This window comes from Astatotilapia calliptera, chromosome 20 (genome assembly GCF_900246225.1).
Source record: "Astatotilapia calliptera chromosome 20, fAstCal1.2, whole genome shotgun sequence".
In the NCBI taxonomy this organism is placed as follows: Eukaryota; Metazoa; Chordata; class Actinopteri; order Cichliformes; family Cichlidae; genus Astatotilapia; species Astatotilapia calliptera.
Window position 1 is genome coordinate 15,275,338 of NC_039321.1, and position 19,308 is coordinate 15,294,645.

General features: G+C 39.0%; 1 protein-coding gene across 2 annotated transcripts; it reads right to left on the minus strand.

Annotated features, from left to right (window-relative positions):
* Positions 1-3,418: 3,418 nt before the first annotated feature.
* Positions 3,419-18,355, minus strand: gata5 (GATA binding protein 5). 2 transcript variants are annotated; one of them, XM_026155225.1, is made up of 7 exons: positions 17,768-18,355; positions 16,627-17,287; positions 13,682-13,851; positions 11,348-11,476; positions 11,048-11,132; positions 10,654-10,781; positions 3,419-4,872 (listed from the first exon to the last, which is right to left on the minus strand). In XM_026155225.1, the coding sequence occupies exons 2-7, from the start codon at positions 17,144-17,146 to the stop codon at positions 4,753-4,755; spliced, it is 1,152 nt and encodes a 383-aa protein (XP_026011010.1). In that variant the 5' UTR covers positions 17,147-17,287; positions 17,768-18,355; the 3' UTR covers positions 3,419-4,752. The 2 variants fall into 2 exon arrangements, with proteins under 2 accessions (XP_026011010.1, XP_026011011.1); XM_026155226.1 differs by lacking the exon at positions 17,768-18,355 and having other exon boundaries at positions 16,627-17,753.
* Between the last annotated feature and the right edge of the window lie 953 nt (positions 18,356-19,308).

Below are 19,308 nucleotides of genomic sequence, written 5' to 3' on the forward strand. Positions count from 1 at the left end.
ACGTCATGCAGCCCAGAGGTGCTGCACGGACTAAAACCCTTTCATTTTCTCAAAAGTTGACAGCGCGCCTTATGTATGAATTCTGGTTGTGCTTGATGGCCGCGAACCGATTTTATGTGGTACACGGCGCTCAGCAATCTGTCAAAAAATGTTTTAGTACGACTTTGGTAAGCTACGGAGCTGCACCGCTTGATGGATTGTCGGAGCATTACGGCTGAGCCTCGCGGAGTGATAAGTACTGTGCTTCAACGTAATATTACCCTACTGTGTATAAGGACCATAAATGTCATCTGTTAAGAGACGTGGTTGCGAAGCGGATTACAAACTCCAGGCTGTCAAGTCAAGCAGTACAAGTTGGGAACAGAGCAGCTGTGAAATCTGTCTTTGTTATTGTGCTCAGCGTCTTTTAGTTTACATTTTGACTGCACATTTGTGAGCTTTTTGTTATGCACAAAAACAACATTGTTTTCTTTTATTTATGGAGCATTATTATTTAATAAATGCTCATAATTTATTTTTGAGTAAATTTTATGTACATCTGCTCTATGTTAATAAAAGTGCCTGTGTGACATCTGGGACACAGCTTTGACTAAGAACTCTCTTTTTGTTCTTACTTTATTGCTTTAAAAAAATATATCGAGATATATATCTTATATCGCCATCCAGCTAAAAAATATCGAGATATGAATTTTGGGTCATATCGCCCAGCCCTAGTACAGGGTATGAGTTTACAGTTTTACTGCCATGTCATGACAGTCCTGACTTTCCCAGGTTCCAGTTGAAAATTATAATGAATTCCAACTTCAAGAGGAACTCGGCATAATAATGGCAAGTAACCCTCTATCGTTCACACAATATCTGAAGCTTTAAATGTGAGGCTTGAGGTAATATTCCTGTGCTGGTACTTTCATCAAACAACAGACCATTGTGACTTTATACTCTAATGCATTAAATTATACACCAACTTTGACTGAGATGCAAAAAGACTCAGTTTAACAAATTAGTCATCTTGCACAACTCATATTTATTTGCTATCCAGTTCTGTTCATCTGCTGTTAGAAGAGCACCTAGATTTTTTTTAAAAAAATCTATAAAAATTCTTAAACCTATTAATATCCTCTTTTAGTACAGAAGCTCGACTGTGCTAAACTAACTCTAGAAATCAATTAGTTTACAGTTTCAGAATGTATTTGGACAACATGAAGTTAAAATGTTATTCAACACTCCTTTAAGGTGAAATTACACAATAATAAATTACATTTTTATATATAAGAGAATAAAGTAACAACACTTCAAAACAAGCAAAATTGCCACTTTCTGTGGGTAGAATGCCCTCCTGTTCTCAAAATCTCCTGGAATTCATTTTAAGCACCCAATTTATTCTTCTTCCTCCCACACTTAGAATTCATGTGTCTGCATCTTCGCATCACACTGTAACAGGCCTCTCCCGGCAACAGATAAGACAGCAAAATCTTGGCCAACAGTCATAAAGCTGGGCATTGCTGGTGGTGCCTGGATGTCGCCACGACAGCAGTAAAGCAGCAGCCTTGTTGCTGACATGTCTGTAATTTCCGAGACTGTGCAGCTAATTCTGACCCAGCTATCATAAAGTGGAGTTGGAATGCAACCTTTGGTCGACAGTGCTGGCTTAAGCAACTAACAGGGGAACACACCCTGCTTATATACACAAAATTAAGTATTAATGCAAGCATATACATGAAAGTATACAGTAAAGCCTAATCACCAAGGCAAGCAGTATTATTAGAAATGCACAATGACAGTGGACCAGGGATCTGAATCAAGAGAAAGTTACCTGATAGTTTTAAAGTCCATGTATTTAGAAGTTAGCATGGGGCATGAAATGTCAAAAAAAAATTGAATTGAAAAAGTTAAATAAAAAAATAAATAAAAAGTAATCATAAAACATATGATATGGTTAACAATTATCACCTTTGCCCTTTGGAAGAAAGACTGTTGTGATCCCAGTATGGGAAAAATTTAAAATAAACATTAACCTGACTTTCTGTTGCAAGTCCGTATGAATGAAGTTCACATGAGCTGGCAGAAATAAATAAAGTTATAGATTATTAAAACTAGAGCAATCCACATTTGTGTGTGCATTTATAAAGATCATAAGAAATAATCAAAGCAATATAGCTGTAAACCAACTCTCAGTTTTCTGACACCTTTTATAATGAGCAATTCACTGCACTGGTGATCCAGCTTATGTGTTGAATATGGTTCTCTGTTGGCACTGCATTGGCAGACAGTAGGGAGCTATGGACAGGCTCTTTTACCTGCAGAGAACATCTCTTGCCAGATGGAGGCAGTGTCTAAAGTATGTGGTACAATTAGTCTTTGGGATGCTGTTCCTCAGGTTGCCGTTGGCCCTTCAGGCAGGCCTGGAGAAGAGCTGAAGGGAAACAGTGTTTAAAAACAATGAAGTGTCCACTGAAGCCACTGTCTGTGCTTTTCATGCTGTATTTTTGTGTTTGTTTGTTTGTTTTTCTTTTTTTCTTTCTTCCATTGTTGGTTGGTTTCCGTCTCTGTTCCAGTCTACTTTCAGCCAATCAGCTTACACACAGTTTCACGATGTTGGGTTTTTAGAGGACTGCACAGGAGCATGTGTGTGTCTGCATAGGCCCACTGTAGACTAATACCTGCACAAATACACACAACTGCCTACAACAAGTATTGCAAGGCAGTAAAAAAATTGACATGTATACCTAAAGTGTGGAGTGCTCTTTGCTAAAATTAAATCTTGCAATGTGGTATAAAATCCCTGGCCATAAAATACCTCTTGGCAGTTCAGTGGATGGTTAATGGGCAAAATGTTTCAAAATAACTTTTCTTTTGATGGTCATTGTAACAATAAAAGGAAAAAAATAAAGTCAAATCAGATTAAAACAGCTTAAACTTCCCAATTTCTGCTTCAGTTTTACTAACACTTACTTTACACACATTACTTTATTAATATGGACCACAGCCTGAAATACTGACCCAAAAATTGATGTTTATAAAAAAGTAAAAATATCTACAAGTATTGAGATTGACTGTTGAAATAGCTGGAAATAATAATGGTAAGAAATAAAAGTAATGGCTAACAGGCTGAACTGCGACTAAAAATAATACATCTGTAAGTAGTAACACTTTCATTAAGTAGGTAAAATAGAGTAGGTTCAATTATTTTAATTAAATGTTTTAGTTGGTGAACAGTTTCGCCAATATGATTGATAGTTAAAAGTGTTGAAAACATTTTCAGAATATTCACCTACATGAATAAAACTGGAGTGATGCTGAGCAGGCAGTTCGCTTGTACAATAAAGATTCATTCAAAAATCATTCCATTCATCAGATTTTCAAAATTTGAATCAGTTTTATTAAATTTAACAGATTCAAAGACCCAAAACAACTCCTAACAAAATAATAGTTCCTTACATATTAACAAAACACAGATAATAAATTTAGATAATAATGTTTACAACAATTTCACACTTTGTTTTGTCTTCGATTTTTGAAGAAAAAAAAAATTGCACTTTCATTAAGATCAAATTTTAGAGCCGTAAAATGGTAAAAATTCTGATATGTCATCATGTCAGAATTAAAATGACTGCTCCTGGTTTTCAAATAACTCTTGCAGGATGCATTTTATCTCTTCTGTTTCTTGTAAAAATAAATCTACCATAATCTAAGCATCACCACTTAGAGACATAGAGCACAAAAGCCATTCTACATGGAGAACAGTGGGTCATAACTGGCTGGTTTTAGTGTCTACAATGACTTTTAACAGTCCTTATCTCAACACAAATAATGTGCCTATAAAAGTTAATTATCTACAAGGGAATGAGACATGTTCAACAGCCATAAAGGCATTTTCTGGATTTCTTTCTTGCAGTGACAACAACATGAAAACATGTTCTTGAAAACCTTATAGAAAACCATGACATTTTATCACATTAGTGACAGTAAGGAACATGAATGAAACTGTTATGAGTAGTCTTTGCAAGTTGCTATGACCCTTAGGTTTTAAACTTTAGTAGCATTAATAGCTATATGAATAACTGCATATAAAATGTGCCAGGTGTTTCTTACCTATAGAAGAGGTGGAACTTGGCACCCGAGAAACAAAGTCTGGAGCATTTTTTAAGCAATAAAAAATATGATCTTGACCAAAACTAACCAAGTTGTTTTGTGCATAACCATTAACAACAAACTTTGCTTTCCCCTCTGACAATTTCAGACTGAAGCAACGAATGACCCACACGAAGTTGGATGGAAGTCATAAAAAAGGGGGCTAAAGGAGTTAAAGCTCATAAAATCAAACTCAATCATCCTTGCATTGGTTTGCTGTGTAGATTATTACCAAAAACAGCAATATCTTTTAGCAATAGGTAGTAGTTGTTGTCCCTCTGAGGAAATGAAGTTGCTAGATATGAGCTTAGAAAAGCCAAGGCCAGTCCAGACTCTTTGGAAAGCTCACATGCATCCTTCAAAAATGCAGTCCAGGAGAGCCATTTATGCTTCCATTACATAGCCAGTGTGTTACAATATATAATATAGAAAATACATTAGATGTCCTTAGAATGAAATTGTACAGTCCCTCTTGATAACAGTGGGTCATAACTGTCTGGTTATGACCCACTATGTTGGCCCTCCACAGCTTCAGAGTTGTTAAGGAGAAGTTTCAGGATGGTGGGATAACCTTACTGATCAGTCAAGTCAGGTCAGTATTGCCCTTGTGGCAGAGCTTGTTCATGCTTGAGACAGCGCACACCAGGAATTCTGTGGAGCCAAGGAGGTCGGAGTAAATGGAAAATCCTCATATTTAATGTCCACGTGTCCTGAGGCTGTGCTGTCCAACTGAGAAGCAGTCTACAGGAATAAAAGACATTCAAAAAATTACTAAACCTCTTTTTTGTTTTTTACAAAATGAGCATCATATTTTGCTCAAAATTACCGGAAACTAGTCATTTCACACACAAACCTATCAACAAAGTGTTTGGTGAGGTCTAATAAGGGCAGTCAGTTTTCCCATAGATTTCTATACAACCAGATGTGTATTTGCAACCAGAGAAGTCGCTCTCTGCTGACCATTGGAATGGTCAGCAGAGAGCTTGAAGGCCTGTGGCTATGTACCACAGGCCTTCAAGCTGGCTCTAGTTAAACCTTTACTCAAAAAGCCATCTCTAGACCCAGCAGTCTTAGCTAATTATAGGCCAATCTCCAACCTTCCTTTCATATCAAAAATCCTTGAAAGAATAGTTGTCAAACAGCTAACAGATCATCTGCAGAGGAATGGCTTATTTGAAGAGTTTCAGTCAGGTTTCAGTTCATCACAGCACAGAAACAGCTTTAGTGAAGGTTACAAATGATCTTCTTATGGCCTCTGACAGTGGACTCATCTCTGTGCTTGTCCTGCTAGACCTTAGTGCAGCGTTCGATACTGTTGACCATAATATCCTATTAGAGCGATTAGAACATGCTTGTAGGTATTACAGGTACTGTGCTGCAGTGGTTTGTATCATATCTATCTAATAGACTCCACTTTGTGCATGTAAATGGAGAGTCCTCTTCACACATTGAGGTTAATTATGGAGTTCCACAGGGTTCAGTGCTAGGACCAATTCTGTTTACATTATACATGCTTCCCTTAGGCAGCATCATTAGAAGACATAGCATACATTTTCACTGCTATGCAGATGACACCCAGCTCTATCTGTCCATGAAGCCAGATAACACACACCAATTAGTTAAACTGCAGGAATGTCTTAAAGACATAAAGACCTGGATGGCCGCTAACTTTTTGCTTCTTAATTCAGATAAAACTGAGGTTATTGTACTTGGCCCTGAAAAGCTTAGAAATATGGTATCTAACCAGATTCTTACTCTGGATGGCATTACCTTGGCCTCCAGTAACGCTGTGAGGAACCTTGGAGTCATTTTTGACCAGGACATGTCCTTCAAAGCACATATTAAACAAATATGTAAGACTGCTTTCTTCCATTTGTGCAACATCTCTAAAATTAGAAATATCCTGTCTCAGAGTGACGCTGAAAAACTAGTTCATGCATTTATTACTTCCAGGCTGGACTACTGTAATTCATTATTATCAGGATGTCCAAAAAACTCACTGAAAAGCCTTCAGCTAATCCAAAATGCTGCAGCAAGAGTACTGACAGGGACTAGAAAGAGAGAGCATATTTCTCCTGTTTTGGCTTCCCTTCATTGGCTTCCTGTTAAATCCAGAATTGAATTCAAAATCCTGCTCCTCACATACAAGGTCTTAAATAATCAGGCCCCATCTTATCTTAATGACCTTGTAGTACCATATCACCCTATTAGAGCACTTCGCTCTGGCTCTGCAGGCCTACTTGTTGTTCCTAGAGTATTTAAAAGTAGAATGGGAGGCAGAGCCTTCAGTTTTCAGGCCCCTCTTCTGTGGAACCAGCTTCCAGTTTGGATTCAGGAGACAGACACTATCTCTACTTTTAAGATTAGGCTTAAAACTTTCCTTTTTGCTAAAGCATATAGTTAGGGCTGGACCAGGTGATCCTGAATCCTCCCTTAGTTATGCTGCAATAGACGTAGGCTGCCGGGGGATTCCCATGATGCATTGAGTTTTTCCTTTCCAGTCACCTTTCTCACTCACTATGTATTAATAGACCTCTCTGCATTGAATCATATCTGTTATTAACCTCTGTCTCTCTTCCACAGCATGTCTTTTATCCTGTCTTCCTTCTCTCACCCCAACCGGTCACAGCAGATGACCGCTCCTCCCTGAGCCTGGTTCTGCCGGAGGTTTCTTCCTGTTAAAAGGGAGTTTTTCCTTCCCACTGTCGTCAAAGTGCTTGCTCATAGGGGGTCATATGATTGTTGGGTTTTTCTCTGTATCTATGAAGCGCCTTGAGGCGACTTTTGTTGTGATTTGGCGCTATATAAATAAAATTGAATTGAATTGAATTGTAGGTTGAAGGCATTGTGTTCACTTTTCATACCCAGAAATTTCACCTATCTTTATATGCTACTGCATGTCAAAAAATGTCAACATTGTCAAAGTTCCTGTATTTAGAACTTCATTAAAAAAGGCAAAGTTTCATATATTTATATATTTCAGCCTTTTGTTTTGAATTTTGATGATTAAAACTATTCAAAAATCAGAAACACAGTATCTCAAATTACCAGAATATTTCAGAAGATGAATCAAAAAAAGGATTTACACCAAAAATTACAGAAATATTCAACCTCTGTTGAAGGCTCCTTTCCTATGCTTTCTATCAGAGCAATGTGGAAAAGAGGCAATCAACTTGTGGAATTGCTTGGATATTAATTAAGCCCAGACTGCCTTGGGAGCAGCCATCTTTACTTTTGAATTTTACTTTTGGTATTCATCTTCCTCTTGACAATACCAGTGATTTGTGGTTAAGGTCAGGGGAGTTGGTTGGCCAATTGAGCATAGGCAAACAAACCATTGGGAAATAGTTTTGGCACTGTGGGCAGGTGCTGATTCCTTGTGGAAAAGAAAGTTGGGATAAAGCTTCTACAGTGTCTGCAGATGGGACATGTTCTAAAGCAAGTGTCTAAAATATTGTGGCTGTGTCCAATTTCAACTAACAACCACCAACATCAACCAACAAATCAAGAAAGACTGAAAACGTCACACTGCACTTTAAACACCATCAGTTCTTCGGCATGTCACTCTTTTTATGAGTTGTAAGCGATATTCATCAAAACAAAAAGGATTCATTTATTATACTTCATATAAAATGAATGTGGAATATATAATAAACCTTACATGTTTAAATTACTACTAAACAAACCACCATAATCAACACAACATTATTTTATTAAAGAAAAATACTAGTAAATTCTATGGATGTAACTGGCTAGCTGACTGATTGGACTGGGTAGTGCTAGTATCCCCGGAAGTAACGATGTTAGTCAATTGCAGACATGCTCTTTCCACCCCTTTAAATTTATTGATTGAAATCTAATGTTTCTTTAAGCCAGTGGTTCCCAAACTTTTTTCGTTAGGCCCCCCTTTGTTTTACAAGAAAAATCTTCGTGACCCCACAACACCTAATCCCACCCACCTGCCCCCCCAGCACAAACACATCCTCCAGCCACACACACCCATATTTTGTTTTCAAACTCCATTGCGGGTTATTTCACACCACAAACATTTAGTAAACAATTACATGAATAAAAGTAAACTGCAATAAATTACAGGTAGCAATGAAATAAATTAGCCTACTAACTCTTTTACACTACGCCCACACCTACACGGGTATTTTTGAAAATGCTGTTTTTCTATGCGTTTGGGCCTTTCGTCCACACATAAACGGCTTTTGAAATCACCGAAAAATGCAAATTTTTTTTAACTCCGTATTTGCGTTTACGTGTGGACGAGGAATACAGAGTTCGTCACGCAAGGTATGTGCCTTTTTTCACGTTACGCTGTGCGTCACGTTATTGTTTACATGAGATGAATTTCTACAATGGCAGATAGAGACAAAATACTGTTAATCTACCTGCAGTTTTTACACGCTTACATATACACACGCAGTTACTGTCCCTCCATTTAGAAAGGCAGGGGCGTCATGGTGTGATTATTTTACATGTAGTTGTTTTTTTCCTGTGTAATAATGTTCAACATTGCTATCAATACATTTTTCAAAAAAATGCCTCTCTGTGCAAAATGGGTTTAAAAACATAAACAGCTGTGGGATACTGTTTGTCCTGATTTAGACAGGGGGAACAAACTGTGGCAGGATCAGCCTGATGTTATTTGTATCCCACTGTAACGTTACTGTATAAAGAGCAAACATCTCCAAAATGTCAGGAGTAGTTAGTCATTACAAGAAGTGTTTGTGAACTAAAAATCAAGAATCTGGGATACTGTCTGTCCGTGGTTTGGAGAGCCCAGCGCGTGCTCCCCGCTCCCCGGAAGCGTTCTTTTTTTTCCTTTTCATACGCGCCCCTCCTGCAATGGCGGGCCCCACACTTTGGGAACCTCTGCTTTAAGCAATCTAGGCAGAACATTTCCTTAAAGTAACTGAATGAATGGAGTCATGTCGATGAATGCATGTGATTATAGCACATTAGGCTCTATATCATCACCTTCATTGACAAGTTAATTCGGATCCAGTGGATTAAACTCCAAAAAGAAACCCGTGAAGGTTTGGGAGTAGAAGAGCAAGCAAAATCCTTCAGACTTAAAACATTTATATGCTCACGACCTGGAATTTTTAGTCACCTCTTCTTTCACATCTCTTTTTGTGAGTATGACAGAGCTTAACGTCTTAAACATGGTTACTTCCTACAATCACTTTTGCACCATTGCTCTTATTGATGTGGTTTTAGCATGTTAGAATCAAGCTGAAAAGAGCATTTTCATAAAGGTCAGACATTTCTGAAGGACCTTTAACAGCTTGAGAAATTCCAAATATTGACAAGCCATTGCCAGAGGGATATGGGAGAGACATCTAGACAGATATTTTTCACAGATGCTTCAGCAAATTTCATGTGCCACTTACTAGCCGACAAGGAGTACAGAGGTCTAACCCAAGACTTTGTGGACTGGTGCCAGCTGAACTACCTCCAGATCAACGCCAGTAAAACCAAGGAACTGGTGGTAGACTTCCGCAGGCACAAGCATTCTCCACTGCAACCACTGAACATCCAAGGTATGGACATTGAGGCTGTGGACATCTACAGGTACCTTGGTGTTCATCTGAACAATAGACTGGACTGGACTCATAACTCAGACGCCCTCTACAGGAAAGGGCAGAGCAGGCTGTACCTGCTGCGGAGACTCAGGTCATTTGGAGTGGAGGGCCCACTCCTGAAGACCTTCTATGACTCTGTTGTGGCTTCTGCTATCTTTTATGGCGTGGTCTGCTGGGGCGGCAGCATCTCTGCTGGGGACAGGAAGAGACTGAACAGGGTGATCCGAAGGGCCAGCTCTGTTCTAGGATGCCCTCTGGACCCAGTGGAGGTGGTGAGTGACAAGAGAACGGCGGCTAAGCTGTCATCCCTGATGGACAACATCTCCCACCCCATGCAGCAGACTGTGACAGCACTGAGCAGCTCCTTCAGTGGGAGACTGCGGCACCCACGGTGTGGGACGGAGAGATTTCGCAGGTCTTTCCTCCCCACTGCTGTCAGACTCCATAATAAAGACTAACTGATCAAGCACACACATCCATACATATGCAATAATACTAAGTGCAATAATCCTTTCTGTCATCGTTGTATTTTTACTCAGTTGTATATAGTATTTGTATTTGTATTCTATTTTTATCTTATTGTATATTTATTTTATTTTATTCTACTGTATATAGTATTTTATTTTATTCTATTCTGTACAGTTGTGTACTGTATTTATTCTTATTGTATTCTAATTTTTGCCTCATAACTTTTGCACTGTCCACTCCTGCTGTGACAAAACAAATTTCCCACGTGTGGGACTAATAAAGGTTATCTTATCTTATCTTATCTTATGTGCAAGGAGAGTTTAAAAAGAAAAAATAGATGCATTAAAAAAACACAAAAGAATAGCCAAAACTAAAATCTGTTGAGCAGTTGTTTAAATAATTGCTGCTCAATTTAGTTTCTACACAGTCAAACATAGAATTTGCATGGAAAACCTTTTACCTGAGTGGCAGATGTGACAGTCTGTCCAGCATAGGGTGACGGGGCCATGTTGGGTTCACTCTTAATAGTGGAAGCGTGCTCTGAGACTGACAGGGAGGTTGGGGAGCCGGTGTCAGAGGTGATAGATCCTGAAGAATCAGCAGGATGATAATATGAGCTATTATTATGTTAATACACTGAGATACTTTTCAGAATGGTTTGCAGATTCTGAAAAAGTTTTAACCCAGAAAGGGTTAGAGAAGGCAGATTCTCAAACAATTCTGGCATAATCTTTTTGTTTTTCTTGCTTATTTCATTTCTTGTTAGTAGCTACTCACATGACTGACACTGCTTTCATTAACCAGCTTTTTCTTCTACACAACATCCTACATATTTTAGTGTCTGTTTGACCTACCTGTGGATGTTTTATTCTTGGGCATCTTGGGTTTCCGCTTCCTTGTCTGAATGCTCTCTTTCTTCATTGCGAGAGGTCTGGGCACCTGGAAGGAATACAGCAACACAAATAAGTTCAGTCTACCTCCCAGGCCCTAATACAACAGAGGCTACAGTGTCATGACAACCCACACAACCTCTCCTCCCACACTCTGATAACAGTGACCACAGTGCCCTTGGAGAGGTTTTACGCTGTGCAAATAATGAGCTGCTCCCTGCTGGAGCAAGAAGCTTGCTGAAAGAGCCTTTTAGCATGGCCTACCCCATGTAGCTTCATGTAGAGGCCACAGGCATTACAGACAGGTTCTCCCTCAGCGTTGCGTCTCCACAGTGTGGTGGTGCTGGTATGGCAGTTAGTGCAGCACAAGCCGGCCCGGCGTGATGTGGTCTGCTGCAGGAGGACATATTTGAATGGTAAATTATCAACTGTCTGAAATCACAGATCACATCTTGAAGTAAGGTTTGAGAAATTGGCGTTAAGCTGTTCCCTCAACTTTTCCAATGAATTGCAGGATGCTGGTATGTTTGGTATAACAATGATGAATGCCCCCAGGCCCATGCAAAAGAGAAAATAATAACTCATTAGCTGGGCAACATGTAAAGGCAACATAAATAATTCTTTCATGTGTGAATATCTGTTTGGTTTGGGGCGAAACAAAAGCAGCAGCAGAAAATCCCGTTGCTAAGCAGAAACTTGTCTAAAAACAGCTCGAATCAAGGGCAAGGTCAGCACAGGACAAATAAAAAACAGTAAAAAAAAAGCCTTGTTGTGGAAATAGTTTGTTGAGTAGCTGACAGTCACAGTTGCTTTGGAGCTGGAAGTTCCTGGGAAATACAGAGCCTTTGAAGCCTCCATGCACTAACATTGCCGTTCACATTTTCTGAATTATTACTAATTAATATCTCCTTTAACTTCCCAGGACCTAGCGTCCACATATGTGGACATCACATTTTGGGTTATTTAGACCAAAATACTCAGTTTTGGTCTACATGGGCCTGATATCCACTTACGAGAACATTATACTGCTACTGTTCTGTCAAAATTGTAAACAAATATGTGGCTCTCATTTTTCTTAAAAACAAAAATAAGGTTAAAAAAATCTGGTAATTCTTTGTTTTTACTTTCATCAGGCCCCAATGTGACCAAATATCAAAGAGAAATTAAAAATGCATGCCGTGGAAGAGTTCGGGTCTCAGGAGGTTAAAACAAGAAACAAGATGTATTAGATCTACCAAAGAATCTGGGCATAAAGACCTAAGTCACATGAGAAAAGTAAAGTGTTCAATAAGTGTCTTATTGGAGATTTAATACTTTGACAGTGATGCATTTTTGCTTATCTTGCTGATTACCAGTAATTCATTTCAACATTTAACTTTATACACTAATAACAATATAACTTGGCCATTTAAGGAAAGCATGGGTGTTATCTGAATCCCTGCTTAGCTGCTTCAGTCGTCCCCTGTTTTCTCCTCATTGTTATCAAGTCTTTGCTTATTTTGGATTTCTTTTCATAATTGTGCATTAAGATACTTTCATTTTTATTAATGAAGTGTCACTGGAATAACTGTTTTTAAAAAAATATAATATCAGATTACAAAAACAAACTGAACAATTTTAAAGCAAAAATTTTCTTTTTCTTTATCCCAGCTTCCCCCAGAGTGATGATTTGCTGTATCAGTATAAATAGAACATGGTTGGTTTTAAACTGTAGACTGAAGAAAAACAGTCTTAACATAACTGCAGGTTCAGTTTGTAACCAGCTTGTCAAAAGCTATAAAAGCAATAATGTGCAATGTAATTTCCATTTGATGAGTAAGCCATGAGAGAAAGTTTCACAACAGAGTGTTTATTCTCATTATATTACAGTCAAATATGGTTGCAGGCACTTAAATAATAATTGTTGCATGCAGTTACCCCAGTTTGATGGAGGAGATGTTATGCCTGTTCGAAGATTTTAAGGACAAAATAATTTCAAAAAGATGTCTAGAAATGAGCCTCTGGAGAAAAAAAATGGAACACAACAGCTTACAGTACTAGAAAAATGTATAGTTGTTTAACTTTGTGGTAAAAATATAAGTGTGTCAGAGATGAAATATGAATTTGCATCTTTATGCTTTTTGATTATCTGCTGGTAAATTAAGGTAGTTGAAAAAGTCTATATTTTTTTTTAATTTCTTGTTAGAATGAATAATAGTCTTTTATTTTCAAGACCGTTGCTTTGATTCTTTTGCTGACTCTGCTCTCCTTTTGCAACATTAAAGTGCAACACACAATCCATGTGTGTGTACAATCCATTGAAAAAAAAATCGGAAAGGCCCCCTCATAGTAATAGTTTATGTATTTTTTAAATTATTGAATATTTGAATATTAATGAGGATTACATTTACTGATGATTTCCAAATGATTTTATAGTTTAAATTACACCAGACGATAAATTCAGCTAAAAGGAATCGATAAATAAACTATTTGGAGTCTGTTGAATGGCAGAGTGGTTTGAAAAATGCAAATCATGAGGTAGGCTGACTCGGTATCGCCCAAGTGTAATATAGGCTACATAGTTATACTATGTTTTTTCGATCTATCGGCGAGTCTTACCAGCCGTTTCTGCGGCTTGATGAGGGGCCTGTTGATGCCGTTCATCTTGTGATAGAGGCCGCAGGCGTTACACAAGTAGTGCCCGGTCCCGTCTCTGCGCCACAGCGGGGTCGACACGGAGCCACAGTTGACGCACTCCCTGCCCTCCGTGGGCATGTCGTCTATCAGGTCTGAACACAGACAGGGAAAACGCACATTAGACTGAATGCATGTACACATATACCATAACTCTGCACATTACATGATTATTTCATGGCTGTTGGCCAGTTTATTTCATTTGAGTTTAGGAGATTATTTAGGCCTAAACGTTTACATGGTACTCGTGTTCACTTCCAGTTTGTCCAACGTGACCAATCTCTGACAATCTCTAACACTTCTTATCTCCGTGGTTTCACGACGTTTTGGTCTCTCTGGTACCCTTAGATGAATACATTCAAAAGACTACATGCCTTATTACAACACCTTCTTCTGAACTTTTACAGCGTACGCGGGCGTGCGTGGCGCTGTCGTGGCTACGGTCCAGTGCCTGATGAATAGCCAGGGAGGAATGTAACCCGCCACCACGCAACCCCCACCCCCCATCCCAGTCCGTATGATGAAGGGCGCTCAAACGCATGCGAATGAATCAAATAGAGGAATCTGTTTGGGGGGTAGCATTTTCAGCGGCCACCCCCCACCCCGCCACCCCCTCCGCCATCACCTCAACCTCCACATTCATCACTCTCTGACACACTACGGACTCCTGGCATTAATTGCTCAAATACCTAATCCCTCCATCGATAAACCAGAGAAAGAGAGACAGAAAGAGCGAGCCAGACCTGAAGTAGACCACGTCCGTCGGGACAAAGCTGTCCCGGACTCACCCTTTGAACTTGTGATTGTATTTCTCATCGTTTCGGAAGAAAAGAATTCATCACAAAATAAAGGGCGAGTAAAACTGAAAAGGGTCATTGCGTTTTAATTACCAAACACTTTACATGAATAATATTAACCGAAAGATTTTCTGAAATACTAGTTATTCATATTTAAGATGACTGAGAATAATTAATGGGTTTATGTTTCCGTAAACGGTCCAAATTAATCTTCACAGTCAGCCTAAAGATAATCATCATCTCCAATGCTTAGGGTTGGAAATAATGACATGAAAATTTGGATTTGAGATCAAAACACAAAACACTAGATTGCTTTAGAACATGAAAACCCTTAAACTAAACACATATGTTACATAAAAAATACATGCGCTTAGAAAGTGAGTTAGCAGCGTTTATAGTGATCTATGAGTAGTAAAATGATAAAACTAGCCATGATGAGATAAATGAACTCTGTAAAAAAAAGTTAACGTCCCATAAGTTGAATAGCCTCATGGTTAGACTTATCCCCTTGGCTGAAAACGTTTCTTTTTTGTTCAAATTAAAATAATTTATGCGTTCAAGTCCCCAAATGTTCATTCGGTTAATGCACTTATAATAAGTAATCGGCTGTGCGCTTCATTGCTATGGCATTAAACTTTAGCTCTACCCAGTGATTATTTAATCGTTTTTGAAATATTTGAATGCAGAATCACAAAACATCAAAGCTTGTTTCGTCCCCGTCAATCAAATTAAAAGAAAGCAGGAAAGAAGCAAAACTGCACCAATAAATGTTTTTTTTTATTTCTTTATAGGGGCGATGGAAACTTTATTGTTAACACATTTTAACTATCAAGACTGTTCTGACCATAAACTCTGCCCAAGTATTTAAGGCCATAAAGACCGACTAGTTTTGTTTTCCTTTGTGCACAAATTTAAATGCCTGATATGTAAAATATCCATGTCAATCTTGGGACCAAAAAAAAGGGCCCACTAACAAATGTGGGCCAGAGATCCCCCATTCGTTTATAAAGATATTAATACTTTACCACTAAGAATACTGCAAGAGATCCTTGTATGAACATTTATGTTCAATTATCATGTTTACCTAATGAAAAGATAAACCCATTTGAACTCACTGTTGATCCTTTCTATAATAATGGACTCTTTAATTAAACCAACAATACACTAAAGAGTTAAATTGGGTTTCATTTATCTGTTAACATTTTTAAGTGGTGTCAAACCATCAAACTCTTCTAAATCATGAACTTCAAACACTCCTGTCTCCCCGATCCAACACGTGGCCTCCAAATAAATGCTGACGGCTACACTTAGAGACGTTTCGACTGTCTGATCAAGGTGATAACCGCTCTTATTGTCACGGCAGTGGCCCTTTTCACTGGGCTTTTCTCTCCCCGTGTGAAGGTCGTGATTAAACCAGGGAATTAAATTAACATTTTAATTGATCCCTCTTTAGCGTCACTCTCTTCTTGATGAATGTGTATTGTTTAAATCTAATGTGGGATTGTTAGGGGACTTTGATTCAATCACCGACCGCATGACACAAGCATTATGTTTACAGGCCTCTCTGTCAGCCGCTGTAATAAATAACTGCCTGGCCTTTACAACCGGTAAATGAGGTTTAAAAAGAACCTCTGCCATGTTAAAAACAATAACAATGATTGTGGAGCAACAACAACACCGTTTTCACGAACAAAATGTTCAGAATATTCAATTCGTCTTATTGATGCTGACATTTGGACATTAAGCAACCAATAATTAGAAGACATAAAGCAAGCATAGACTGACGTGATTGTTATTATGTTCTTAATATTTGGAAGGAAAATGCAACAATTTAGCTTACGAGTGTTTTCAAGCGGTAATATGATCTTGTGGCTACAAAAAAACAGAAAACATCAACCCCCCCGTTGAAAACATATTAAAAATGATCAAATTATGAAAAATTATTTTATGAATAAAAATATATTTACTGTCAGTCTTTCATACTTCGTTAAAAAAAATAATTTTAAAAATTCCAGTAAATCAGAGGGAACCGGGATTTCGCAGTAGTTTTAGAAACTTGATTTATGTGCTTACCCAGACTGGATCTTCTCCCCGACAGACCACCTTGTCGGCCCTGCAGGCTTATCACCCCGCTTTCGAAATGTCCCGGCGTCCAGGAGGATGTCGCCATCTCGGGGCTCATGTAGGCGTACGGGTTGGAGTAGGAACCTCCGACTGAGCGCACCAGAGCGCCTCCGTACTGGTCAGAGCGAGCTCCGTTTCCGAGAACCAGCGGGCTCTGGTAGGTTGCATCTCGCCCGGTGTTGGTGCTCACGGGCGGGCTGTGCGAGTAGGAGAATCCATGTGAGGGATGGGGGCTGCTGGGCGTGAAGGAAGAGCCGTCTGTGCCGGCCTGGGGCCAGCCGTGATGACCACTGAGGCCGTGAGACTGATGGGGCGAGTCGCAGGTTTGCAGGTAGGGCAGGGTGGGCAGCATGGCAGGAACTCTGGTGGAAGGGACGTAGACGGGAGAGCTGGCCGAGGGATGGATGTAATTCCCGGTGTCATGCGTGTAATGGGACTGATTGGAAGAAAAGGCCAGGCTTTGATACATTTTTCTCTCTTTAAAATCTACTTCCTGGCGGAAAACTGGAAAAACACGGGGAGGGCTTCCTCAGCCAGTCGCAGGACTGCTGAGATGTCCACAAATCTCATCCACACTCTCCTGAGGAACTTTTGTGCCTTGATGTGAATCCTGCATTGTTATAAATGTACAGAGAAAGAAGATAGCTGAAAAAAACACTGGAAAGGTTTCATGGGCAACTGATCCACCCACCCAGCCTTAAGCTTTATTGCGCAAAAATAAAACCTATTTTTCCCCAATCAATGAGCCATGCCAAAAGGAAAGTTCGACAATCCGCGTCAGACATATTTCACCTATATCACCTTGAGACATGGAATGGATTAGAATGACATTAATGATCAAGGATATCTGCACACTCGGAGGCGACTATCAGCAACCCCACACATCCTGCGCCTCCGCAGTTGGCTCATTAAATCAGAAACGGAAACTCAATCAAACACCACAAAAGATAGCGAGCTCCCCTTCCATATCTGTGATGCATATACTTTCTATCAATAGTAAATCAAAACACATAAAACGTTGATAATGGTTCTGCGCCGTGTACAAGAGGAACGCAGTTTCTTTCCAAGGGCTCTCAGTGCATTATCTCACCAGATAAGGACGGTCGGGTGATAAAGCAGTCTGGTCTTTTACCAGTCAAAATTTTCAGCAGACAAGCGCAGTAGGCAAACTTTCTCCCTCCGTACCCACGCAGACAGACGATGGAGCTCAGCCGAGCCTCTCCAAATAGCTCGGTTTTAGTGCGTTAAAGTTGCTCACAAGTGGTGGAAGATAAATGTAAGCAAAAGTAAAATGATTTTTTTCCAGGGGGAGGGGGAGTCCGGGATCACTGGAGCGCTCTTCTTCCTCTGCGTATATCTGGAGATAGGTACTGTCGCTGATAATTGCTGTTATGAGTGTGCGTCTATTCGCTCTCCTACTGGAAAATTTGTACGGGAGTAAAACACGTGACACAGATCGGCGATCTGATGTAGACCTGGGTGGGAACGGCGGAGGGGAGGGAAGGAAGGCGCTAAGGAGGGAGGACCCCTGGGTATGACAGGGCAGGAGAGCTCAAACCTGAGAATTGAGGACTTCTAAAGTGTAAACTAATAAAACCCTGTTCTGTTTGATAGGACGAAGGATATGGAGGCTCCATTGGCGCTTTATACACAGCAGTATTCACGATCATTGCCTTTACGCTTCATTCTACAGGGGAATTTAATGCACGACTTTTTTTTAAAATTCACCTGGAAAATCATGTTTTAAGGTTTTCCACATTTGAAACAAATAAAAAAAATACCCGTCTTACTGCTCCCAAGGTTTCCATTTTCATAACAATTAAATCAGCTCCTCAAGGTATAAAAGTGCAGAATGAAACTGAAAGATACTTTTTTAGATTAAAACTATTACGTTTACCTGTCCATTGGAAAAAGAGAAAGAAATAGAACTAGAACAATAACCTACTGTATATAAAACAATCACTTTAGGCGTAGCTGGTAGCTCACAGAAACCAATGGGAATTATTGGTGATTTAAGCGTCAATTAACCTTTGACTAAAAAAAAATAGCAGGTTAAAAATACAAAATATACAGAGAAATATACGGAAGTTAATTCCGTTATTTGTATAATTTACATTTCACTGCAATAATAATAATAATAATAATAATAATAATAATAATAATAATAATAATAATAATAATAATAATAATAATAATAATAATAATAATAATAATAAAAACATGCATGAACGTTTCATTTTTAGAACAGGTAGGCGGGGTAAACTGGTAAATAATATATATCAAATTAAAACAAAACAATGCAAAATCAACAACAGGTTGGGAATAACACGGGGCTAATTCAGTTAAACTCATAATGAAAATGTAACATACAGCAAATAAAGAGAAAAATATATTGTATTTGACAGCTTGTAATTAACAACTATGTTTTCAATTTAGAAACCAAAGCTTGTTACATCAAAATCAAAAGTAAATATTTTCAAAGGGCGTCTTTTCTCCGTCTCCTGTATGGATATGCTTTAATTTGATCAGCATCTGAGACCGTAACAGACTTCTGTCTGGTGTCTATTAATTAATCCTTCCTCTGGTCTTCTACATCCGTCGATCTGCGCAGAGCAGCAGTGGAGTGGAGTG